At 40.6% G+C, this 12,128-nt stretch overlaps 2 protein-coding genes across 2 annotated transcripts; one reads left to right on the top strand and one right to left on the bottom strand.

The window, feature by feature from the left end:
- The first annotated feature begins 880 nt into the window (after positions 1–880).
- On the top strand, positions 881–2,689 carry LOC103945945 (serine/threonine-protein kinase WAG1). The gene has a single exon (XM_048569896.1). The coding sequence runs from the start codon at positions 1,010–1,012 to the stop codon at positions 2,486–2,488; it is 1,479 nt and encodes a 492-aa protein (XP_048425853.1). The 5' UTR covers positions 881–1,009; the 3' UTR covers positions 2,489–2,689.
- A 1,199-nt stretch (positions 2,690–3,888) lies between these two features.
- LOC103945946 (leucine-rich repeat receptor-like serine/threonine-protein kinase At1g17230) lies at positions 3,889–9,408 on the bottom strand. Its single transcript, XM_048569895.1, has 3 exons — positions 5,441–9,408; positions 4,569–4,949; positions 3,889–4,163 (listed from the first exon to the last, which is right to left on the bottom strand). Exons 1-3 carry the CDS (start codon positions 8,358–8,360, stop codon positions 4,147–4,149), a joined length of 3,318 nt encoding a protein of 1,105 aa, XP_048425852.1. The 5' UTR covers positions 8,361–9,408; the 3' UTR covers positions 3,889–4,146.
- Between the last annotated feature and the right edge of the window lie 2,720 nt (positions 9,409–12,128).

The following is a 12,128-nucleotide window of genomic DNA, read 5'->3' on the forward strand; positions in this document are numbered from 1 at the left end:
TTGATTGATATTGTTTCACCATAGAATTCCTTCATTAATTGTACGTTTTATTCTGACAATTAATAGGTTAATTGGATGTGCCATAGAATCCAATGAAGTCTCTATATATAAATGTGGGTGCATTTTTCTGATTTGGAAGAGCTGCATGCTCAGATTGCTATAACTGGCGAACTAGAATCAAAATTAATTTAGCACCCCTTTTTATATCAGATTTCCTCCTTTTTCTTCTTCGTCGACTGTTCGATCATTCCTTCCATATTAGTTTTGTTTTCCTTTTAAAGCTGATGTTGATATGGAATAATTACAATTTCATTTGACTGGTTGGACGGATCAGACTTGCTTTAAAATGCAGAAAAAACTGCACATATGGTAAATGCAGCGGACCAGAATCTCATATATGCCTGATGCCTCATCTGAGTCATCTCATTCCTTGTATTCCTTCATTTTCTCTCTTTTTTATCTCTGTCATTAACATGCAAATGGTCGGTTTGGTCGGGTTTGGTCGGAAAGAGATCCTTTCTAGATATCTTGTACCAAGGTCATCGGATCAAGTGATTCAGGTCTTTGAATTTTTATCTAGCAGCAAAATATTATTATAACTTTTAAAGAATCAAAACAGATAATCGTTAGAGGAAAATTTAAAAGCCCAAATTAATTGATTCGATGACCTTGGTAAAAAAGATCATCTCCTGATCTCTTTCGGGTTTGGTCAACCAGCACACTTTCTTAATTTTCTTTTAACTGTTACCATCTTTCTCTCTCTTCCATTTTCCACCACCACTGCACACTTACATGCAAAAATGCTCAGTTTTGGGTCAACCAAACACCTCATTTAATAGTCCCCACCACGTCCCACATACCTTCCCTCCACCCTCTCTCTTCCTCTCTATTCTTTTATAATCCCCCAAACCCCCCAAATATCAACTTGTATATTTCAATTGCATCTGTCCATCCAAAATATTCAGTCATCAGAGCGCATGCGCCACCGCAACCTCCTCATCCAACCGCCATGGACAAAGAAACCCATTTGGCCTGTTTCCCATCCGACTACGCAGATCTCGACCTCAGCTTCACTAGCTGCACCTCCACCTCCACCGCCCTCACTGATCGCACCTTCGCCGCTTCCTGCTCAAGTGCTCGCTCCAGCTTAGCCCGCAGCAGCCTGACCCTCAGTTTCAACGACCGCCTCTCCACCACTTCCACTACCACCACCACCACAACAAATCCCCTCCACCACCACCGCAAGTCGGACCCGCACTGGACGGCTATCAAGGCTGCCACCGCCATCTCTTCCGATCGCACCCTCCACCTTCGCCACCTCAAGCTACTCCGCCATGTCGGCACAGGAGACCTCGGCCGCGTCTTCCTATGCCGCCTCCGAGACGACCGTGACAACCCTGACGCCGCCACCTTCGCCCTAAAAGTCGTCGATAAAGATTTACTCACCCCGAAAAAACTCGGCCACGTAAGCACCGAGGCCGAGATCCTCTCCATGCTCGACCACCCTTTCCTCCCTACGCTCTACGCCCGCATCGACGTCTCCCACTACACCTGCCTCCTCATCGACTACTGCCCGAACGGCGACCTCCACAACCTCCTCCTCAGACAGCCACTAAACCGCCTCCCTGTCTCCGCCGTTCGCTTCTTCGCGGCAGAAGTCCTCGTCGCCCTTGAGTACCTCCACGCGCTGGGAGTCGTCTATCGGGACCTGAAACCCGAAAACATACTCCTGCGCGAGGATGGACATGTTATGTTGTCAGACTTCGATCTTTGCTTCAAAGGAGACGTGAACCCCACCTTGCAACACCGCCGTGTTCAGAAGACGAGGCCTACTAAAAGAAAAGGTACTTATTCCTGCTTTGGATCGAGGAGGGAGCAGCAAGAGGAAATGGTGGCGGAGTTCGTGGCGGAGCCGACAACCGCGTTTTCAAAATCCTGCGTTGGGACTCACGAGTATCTAGCCCCGGAGTTGATATCAGGTAACGGCCACGGTAACGGCGTTGACTGGTGGGCTTTCGGAGTGTTTATCTACGAGCTCCTCCACGGAACGACGCCGTTTAAGGGCGTGACTAAAGAAAATACCCTGCGTAATATTGCTGCGAGCAGCGGGGTGAGGTTCCGCGTGGCGGAGGAAGAAGAGGAGGGAATGAAGGAGGCGAGGGATTTGATTGAGAGGCTGCTGGTGAGGGATCCACGGAGGAGGCTGGGGTGCGCCAAGGGGGCCACAGAAATTAAACAGCACCCGTTTTTTGTTGGGATTAATTGGGCCTTGATCCGGACTTACAGGCCACCCGAGGTTAATGGGCTCAGAAGGAAGCCTAGTAAGCCCCACGGAAACATACTGGTTGGGCCCACACAGAAGAGAAGGAAGTGTTGGTGGAAGGCACTAGGTCAATTTGTGAGGACTAGATCATCATCTAATTACAAGAATAATAGACACAGTAACAGTAATTACTATCAGTATGTCAGTAATAAAGTGGTGAGATGAATACCCTATTTTGTTGTGGGGTAAAAGGTGAAAATCCAGCGAAGAGTTTGTATAAATAGGTAGTGCAGCAGCAGCAGTCTCGGCAGAGAGATGTGATCGTGTGAGGGACTTTTTTGTGTGAATTTTAATGTATATGAATCGGCGTTATACAATCATGACTATATTTTAATTTCTAAAATAAAATAGAAGATTTATATTTAAGTCTTTTTTGAGCTTTGATTATTGTCTAATTCAGTCACTCAAGTTTTTTCTTTTTTAATTGGAAATGTCTCTGGTTTTGGTACATATCTATTATCCATTCATGATGATATGTTTTCGATCCGTTTATGGAAACATATCTTGTATATCTGTATTGTTTTTCACTTACTTTGAGAGTTGTGCAACGGATAGTCGCTCATACCTCACGAGAGTCATATAACTAATGTTGATGTGTCTCATACCATATACCGATTCGTTGTATTGTTGCTCACATATCGCACAGATGTCACGATTATAGCATATGTTTGCATACTTAGGCTTAGTCAAATTGGCTAGAGCAATACGCTCTCTCATTTACACCCAAATTTGAATTGCTCCTCTTAATTTTGATGAACTTTCTGACCAAATATCTCTCTTTTCTATTTGCTATTAAGAACCACTCTAATCTGTTTTTTTTCTTCTACAATTGGCATCTAATTTTTTTAGTAAATGAATAAACAAACCAAGAACCGTCAAAAGATTGAAAAATCAGTAATAAGTTAAATTCCGCTCAACGATTAATAAAATCCGTACTACTGAACTGGCGTAGCATTGTGTCACGCTGTTTTCTTGCTCATCCTTCTTATGTTTCCTTTAAACCCTTTTGCTAGCTTTTCCAACCACTCTAATTAACTACAGTGGGCAGAGGAGAAAAAGCTAAAAGATTCATAAATTGTTGGTTATCAGGAATTAGGTTTTGCAGACCTACACCATAGGCATCTAGACTGATCCAATGGAGAATTAATATGCATTTCTCAAATTTCCTTGCATATGTGCAGGGCCACATCAGCTGGCTCATAGGATTCAACAGTATTTAACCAATTAGTACTCAGCTCAGATCTTGAGATAACATGCAAATTCTACATTCACCTAATAAAAGTTGCAAAATAATTGCTTCCTGCCATTTGGTTAATTAGTGAATGGTTCATACCTACAAGTCAAATTCCTGGTTGCTTGTGTTAAGCATGCCTGCTAGCAGGAGGCTTCCTTCCCATGTTGAAGAGTGCAATCCCCTCGTCAGAAACTTGACAGTGTAAATTACAACTTATATTGAATAGTTCCACTCCTAGTTGCACCGAGACTTTTTTTTATGATAAAACCCTCTTTTCTCCGACATCCCAATTAGAAACAGTGATATACGTGATAAAAGAGAAACTATAGAGTGATGCTTGATAGATTTTGGGATTAGGTCGAAGTGGAGAGTTTTGTTTACAGAGAAATTATTATGCTTCTAAACCACTTTTAAATCTTAGTACATTTGATCGAGCTAGAGCAGATGGTTAGTCAAAATGCAGATCGTTGCTGATAAAATCTTTATTTTCTCAAGCAATCCGAGTGCGAATGCAGATCACTCGTTCAATGTGTAGTAGTATGGGAGGACATGCAGAATCTTAGCACCCTTTCATGGAGATGGAGTGAGCCTATAATCCCATGGAATCTGAAAATTTTCATAATTATGCAAGCGTCAGTCTCTGAGAAATCTTTAATTACACGAAATAGGACAAAAATAACAAGTTTCCCTTCGGTGGAAATTGGAAGATAATGTAGTTTGGTTAAGCAGTTCATCACTTTTAATCAGAATAATTGGGGCATTAGATCATCAGGAACCCCCAAAAAATGATAATGTTAACGAGAAACACTTAAATAGTCGAACTACTGAAAAAAGTTACGCTTCAATGGTGCAGTAGCAGTTGGCATCATGGGTTTATTTTCTTCGAAACGGGGATTTAGGTTTTTTTTTACTATGAAAGGGACTTTGAGAGGAAGCATTTGTGAAGAACCTTAAAATGCATAAAGCAGTCACAACTTCCACAACGGAGAAATAAGTTGATTTTTTTCTCACCTCTTGAAGTGCCTTCATCTAAAGGACTCTCGGATGTCGGTGATGATGAGAAATTGCTCACAGATGCCCTAGCATCAATCATCATTGCGATCACCTCCCTCATTGTTGGCCTGTTAACTGGGGATGTACTAGTGCAGAACAATGCAATCTTGAGAAATAGGGTCATTTCCTCAACTGTCCTTTTCACGGTCAGATCTACCCTCTTGTCAAATATTTCAGCCGTTACCACTCCATTATTTATTGCCCTTCTCACCCAAGTGACGAGGTCTCCTCCCTGCTCCAGCGGTTGAACAGGTGACTTCCCGGTTACTAGTTCCAGCAGTACAACCCCAAAGCTATATATGTCACATTTCTCAGTCACTTTCATTGTGTATGCGTACTCTGAAATGAATTCCAAGAAAAATATACGGTTAGAAGTACCAACAAGATTTCAGTATTGTAAGTTCATACGCCAACTGATACACAACAGAGCAACAACAACAACTCAGAAATGAACAGTCAATCTTTCTTCACTTCAAACATTTCTAAATTGCATAAGAAGGTACGGGATTCAGGTTTGAGATGGTAATTTCATCTCCCTTGAAATGTTGGACAATTTTGAGTAATGCTTGAAATCATGACTTAATCCGTGATATCAAGTATATTGGAATAACTCGAATGAGGTTTACAGCATTAGCAGTTTGCAGTTAAAAATTAGAACATAAAGAAGGTGTGTTAAGTAAATCATTAAATAGACGGACATCGATATAAATTAGGATATGCACATTATGGGAGAGCCGTGTTCAAGCAACTGTGATGTGGTACTATCTAGTGAAGAGAATATACGAGAAGAATGAGTGAAAACAAAAGAATACTATGAACTCTTTTGTTACCTGGGGCAATGTAGCCATATGAGCCTGCAACAGCGGACATGGATTTTGAGTATGGGAGCTCAATCAATTTAGCCAAGCCAAAGTCTCCTACGTGTGCTTGAAGAACTTGATCCAATAAAATGTTATTTGACTTTATGTCGCGGTGGATGATTTGGGGCTTACAATCGTAATGAAGATAGCACAAACCCTCTGCTGCTCCAAGAGCAATCTTATATCGAGCGTTCCAGTCTAGAAAACATCTTTGTTCATTTCCATGGAGATGTTCTCCTAGACTTCCATTTTCCATGTACTCATACAAGAGAAGATTTGAGTCTTGGTGGCAGCAGAAGCCATAGAGCTTCACAATGTTACAATGCCTGATCTTGCCAAGGGTTGATATCTCAGCGCGGAAGCTGCTATCAACACTTACTCCTTCTCCTTGCGCCTTTAGCTTTTTTACCGCAATGACCTCACCGTCAGACATTACAGCTTTGTACACAATACCACAGGCTCCTTTTCCAAGAATTGCACTGTCTGAAAAACTGCTGGTAGCTTCAACAAGGTCCTGGTATTTGAAACCTTCCTTAGGAAAGTAATAGTTATCGAACACTTCTGCAGGCTTTGTGTGATCGTCAAGTGAAACAAAAGTAGGCTTTCGGCGCTTCATTGCCCAACAGAAACCCACTATAAAAGACAAGGAGATTAATCCAATTATAACGGATATAATGGTCACTATTTTCTCTCTAGATGAACCGTCCTGTATCCAGCTTCGCTTTGGAGTAGTAGATGGAGCTGCAGAGTGACAACTACTAGAAACTGATCTGCACAAGCCATCGTTTCCTGCAAAATTCGTAGAATCCATCCTTCGAAATACAGAGGTGTTGGGCACGGTTCCCACTAGGTTATTGTTAGAAAGGTTGCACACCAAAAGGCTAAGCAACTCACCAATTGAGGCAGGAATTTCACCAACAAGCTGATTGTCATTCAAGTAGAGAGATTCCAACATCTGCAAGTTCCCCAAGTTTTCAGGAATTGTACTCGAAAGATTGTTATGACTGATGTTGAGGGAAATCTGTAGAGCAATAAGTTGGCCCATCTCAACAGGGATGCTACCAGAAAAGTGATTTCCTCCCATCTGCAACTCCGTCAGTCGGGCCAGGCTCCCTAGAGTCCCTGGTATTCCTCCCATCAAACTGTTATCAGATAGTTTCAAAAGTTCTAGATTCACTAGCTTTCCAAGTTCTTCTGGGAGATTTCCAGTGAAGTGGTTCCTACTAAGATCAAGCCTTTGTAATTTTGTTAAATTTCCAAGCTCATGAGGAATGCTACCCGAGAGTCTGTTAGAGGAAACGTTGAAGGTCACAAGCTGTGATAGATTCACAATCTCAGGAGGAATGTACCCAACAAAGTAGTTATCTGACAAGAGCAGCCTTTCTAAACTTATAAGCCTGCCTACCTCTGGAGGTATTGGTCCTGAGAACCGGTTTTGAAAGACTTCAAGAGCAGAAAGGTTATATAACTCCATAGGGAGGCTTCCTGTAAGATGGTTATCTCCTAGCATTAGCTGCATCAGAGACTTGCATGTCTTAAGACCGTATGGAATATTTCCGGACAACCTATTGGAACCGAGGCTTAGAAACACTAACCTCTGATACTTACAAAGATGTGGAGGTATTCTACCAACAAGCTTATTTGCAGAAATGTCCAGTATTGTGAGGTTACTGTTAGCTCCGAGGTTAGGCGGAATTCTACCCTCAAGATGATTATCAAACAGTTGCAAATCATCCATGCAAGTGAGATTCTGAAACTCCAGTGGAATTGTGCCTGTCAAATGATTTATCGATAAATCTAACCTCTGCAGCATCTTCAACCGCCCAAGCTCCCTAGGAATATTTCCTCGAAGCAGGTTCTCAAAAAGGTGAAGCAGGTGGAGATTAGGGATGTAACCCAACTCCCGGGGGATGAATCCAGTTAACTGATTTTCAGAAAGGTCTATCTCAACAGCATTGGTACAATTCCCTAGCTCTCTTGGAATTGTTCCATTCAGCTGGTTGGTATAGATATACAATCTTTGGAGCTGGGATAACCTCCCAAGTTCTTTCGGGGGCGATCCACTGAAAGAATTGACATGCACGGCAAGCAACTGCAGCCTACTTATATTACCAATCTCAGGAGGAATCTCACCACTTAATTGGTTTTGCCAGAGGATCAAATCAGTCAGATTTTGGAGCTTGTGAAGCTCCCTCGGAAGCGATCCTTCTAACTGATTCTGTGCCAACCCAAGAACTTCTAAGCTCTCGCACTCACCAATAGCAGTTGGTATTGGCCCTGAAAGCAAGTTTTTACCCGCTCTGATGACCTTGAGCCTTTTCAACTTACTAATCGATGTGGGAATGACACCGGTAAGATTATTACTGTAAATGAAAAGCTCTTCAAGTGAAGCTAAATTCCCTATATCCTCAGGCATTTCACCAAACACATAATTCTCACAGAGGTTAAGCTTTCTAAGGTTGGTCATTTTGCAGAAAGGGGTCAACATTTCTCCATGAAACCTATTTGTGCACAAGTCTAGAATCTCAAGATTATGACAATTTGCCAAACCCTTAGGGAAAGGACCAGAGAAGAAGTTCTTGGACACGTTGAATTCAGTTAAGTAAGGAAGATTACAAATGCTTGGAGACAAAGTGCCAGACAAATTAAGTCCATTGAGATTTATAGAAGTTACCTTGAAATCAGAACAACGAACTCCGGTCCAATTGCAAGGATTTGAATATGCTGAATTCCAGGTTTCAAGATTGTTGCTTGGATCAGAAAGTGATCTTTTGAACTCCAAAAGGGAAAGAGCCTCTTGGTCTAATGAGTTCATGGAGGCAGAAGTGAGAGAAAATATGAGTGCTATGTGGAACAACATTTGTAGGAGATGACTAACCTGCCAAGCCATTTCTACGTACACAAATTAAGAAAATTACATTGTTTGCTCAGCAAGTTTTGTGGCATGAGAATTTTTTTGAAGGAAATATGCACTTCAAATCCTTCAATTGGGTAACAATTAGGGAATTTTTTTTATGTTAGAACATCTCAATGGAACAAGAATATGATGATCAGTGAAGGCTGTGGAGGAGATTAAAAAGCTGATATATCAAAGCAAACTTCGGAACAAAAGAGACTCAGAGGCAATATTGAAAACTGAAATTGGGATACAAGATTGAAACTGAAATTGGAATACAAGGGGGGGTAGTGCTCCATGCATGGTATCCAAAAATACAAATTATTATTATTATTTTTAAATAAAAATACCGAAGGAAATAGGGGGTTAGGCGAGAACAACTACGTTTGTGGAAAACTAAATGAAAATATGGTCTCAACGGTGGCATTAACTTAAAGGGACCGAAACCCAACTAAGTTTTAAAGCCACTGAACAAGAAAACCACACAAAAAAGCCCACAATGCAATGAATAGAGTCAGACTGTAAAAGATAAGGAAGAGAGAGAGAGAGAGAGAGAGAGAGAGAGAGAGAGAACTTTACAGAGAAAAAACGAGAGGCGAACAACAAAAATAGAAGAAAAGATTGAATGATCAACGCAAGAAAGTGGAGGGAGGCCGTGAAAGTCACAATCTTAAGCAGTGAAATGAAAAGAAAATAAAATAAACAAGTCAACTCTAAACCAAACTTTACAGCAAATTCTTGTCTCAGTTTTCTTCTTCATCTGCCTCTTCCTCTTCTTCTCCTCCTCCATGGATTCCACCACCAAGTTTATGCTTCTTGTTACCCATCATTGTGAACTTGATGTGCCTTGATTTTTGCAAAACATGGCGGATTGAGAGAGACTGGTCATGTGAGTTTCTGAGAGATTGAGATTGCAATCTCAGCCATTGTTGCTGGCACTGTGGGGGGACTGTGTGTGTGTTTTGGGGTGTAATGATTTATCTCGAGACTTGAAATGCTCTGAGTGGCTTAGTGGGATCTCTTAAATTCAACTGAGAGGTCAAATGGAAAATAAATAAAAATTCTTATAGGGCCTTTGAACTTGGACACTATTATCTTTTACCATATAGACCAATGAGATGGTTTAGATAAAGATAGCTACAACTCACCTGCACTGCATGTAATTGTACTTGTTTATAAAATAAGCCAGGATGTTGCATTCTGCATGTAATCTTCTGGATTCCATGCCTTTTGGGATTTTTTTAAAATTTTATTAAATAAACCAAATTCTGTTAATGATGATGTTGTTGCCATTGTTCATAAAATTACTATACAATTGAAACCTAAACTTTTGGTGCAAAAAGTATTGTTGGATATATAATGCTGGAAATCCTGCATGCAAAATGTAAGATCTCGCATGCCTGGGAAAAGTTAACTCAAAGTTGTCAAACTAAACATGGTGAATATCAAAAATATATATGACAATATTTGAGAATTTCTTATATATTCATTAATCTCCAAAGTGAAGTATATATAGGAGTTACAATTGGTATTATATATACACTTCGTCAATGTGAGACAACAAACTACTATTTACACTTTAACTAATATGTAACTCGCAACACTCCCTCTCAAGTTAGAGCAAAGATGTTACACATGCTCAACTTGTTAAGCGAGTTGGAAAACACACTATTGGACAAAGCCGTAGTAAGTACATCAACCAATTGATCTTCAGATCCCACAAACGAAAACATAATAATTCCAGCATCCAATTTTTCCTTGATGAAATGTCGATCAATCTCCACATGTTTTGTTTGATCATGTTGCACGAGCAATCTCAATAGCAGCCTTGTTATCACAATGGAGTTTCATAGCACCCTTGGGTTTAAATCCAAGATCTCTCAACAATTTTTTCAACCACAACTCACATACACCATGAGACATACCATGAAACTCAGCTTCAACACTTGACCTAGCCAACACTTTTTGTTTCTTGCTTCTCCATATAATTAGATTACCACCCATAAACGTAAAGTATCCAGATGTAGATCGCCGACCAGTGATAGAACTTGCCCAATTTGCATCTGTATACCCTTCGACATTCAAATGACCATTCTTGGAGAAACCCAAGCCTTTGTCAGGAGCTATCTTCAAGTACCTCAAAATACGGATTACTGCATCCATTTGAGCTTCACTAGGTGAGTGTATAAACTGACTTACCACAATAACTGCATAAGCAATGTCAGGATAAGTGTGAGACAAATAAATTAATCTCCCCATAAGCCTCTGATACAATTCCTTATGAGTAGGAACTTGATTCGAAAATAAGCCCAGATGATGATTCTGCTCGATCGGAGTATCAACATGTTTGCAATCTACCTCTTTCAGCTAACAAATCAAGAACATACTTTCGTTGAGACAGAAAAATACCATGCTTGGATCGTGCAACCTCGATTCCAAGAAAATACTTCAATTCACCCAATTCTTTCATCTCAAATTCAATCGCTAGGTACTTTTGAAGGCGTTGTATCTCATTCTGATCATCACTAATCATCAACATAAATAATCAATGCCGTTAGCTTACCATTTTGTCACTTTAGAAACAAAGTATGATCAGAATGACTTTGGACATACCCAAACTTCTTCATTGAACTTGTAAACCTCCCAAACCACACTTTAGGAGATTGTTTGAAACCATATAAAGCCTTTAGCAACCTGCATACAACACCTTTTCTAGGAGATGTTTTGATACCAGCTGGGAGATCCACATAAACTTCCTCCTTAAGATCACTATGAAGGAAAACATTCTTAACATCAAACTGCAATAAAGGCCAATCCTGGTTTGCTACTAAGGACAGAAGAACACGCACAATATTAAGTTTGGCAATAGGAGCAAAAGTCTCCTGATAGTCCACCCCATAGGTTTGAGTATAACCTTTAGCAACTAATCTAGCTTTATACCGGTCAATAGAACCATCTGCTTTGTGCTTAATAGTGAACACCCATCTACATCCAACAACTTTCTTCCCGTTTGGTATAGGAACCAAATCCCAAGTGGAATTCTTTTCCAAAGCTTCCATCTCAACTCTCATGGCATTAACCCACTTAGGGTCAAACAAAGCGTCATGCAATTTTATTGGAATTGATACACTAGATAGCTGACATATGTAAGATGCATATGGTTTGGACAAATGATGAATAGACACATAATTGTTGATAGGATATTTGGCTTTGGTAGGCATATCATGCTCATATTGTATTTTAGGTTTTCCACAATTAGCTCGTGAAGGCAACTGATAAGTAGAAGAATCATCAGAATTTACCTCATGTATGTCACCATCTAGTAACAAACTGTTAGAAGAATCGTCACTGGACGAACCATCATCAGACAACTTGTTAGACATACCAACAATAGGCAACCGATCATCAGAAGGTAATTCGTCAGACACACTAACAGGTAACTCGTTGGGCATATCTAATATGTCGTCAGTAGAAATAGTTTCGGGAATGACAATTGATCGATCACTATCCATAGCCAACTTATCAGTATCACGCAACATAATAGGTTTTGTCCCCAACTCTGCTTGTAACACATCATCCATACCATCTCTTTGAATCTGCACTTCACTCCCCTTCTCCTCCTGAAGTGGAGAGGCGGAAGAGGGCTTCACAAAATACGAAACTTCCTTCTGGAAGGTGATATCCATGGTAATATAAGTTTTCTGAGTCGGAGGATGATAACGCTTATAGCCTTTCTGATTGTTAGCATACCCAATAAAGACA

This window comes from the organism of the source record quoted next, unplaced genomic scaffold (genome assembly GCF_019419815.1).
Source record: "Pyrus x bretschneideri cultivar Hongxiangsu unplaced genomic scaffold, Pyrus_bretschneideri_v1 Contig50, whole genome shotgun sequence".
Lineage (NCBI taxonomy): Eukaryota > Viridiplantae > Streptophyta > Magnoliopsida > Rosales > Rosaceae > Pyrus > Pyrus x bretschneideri.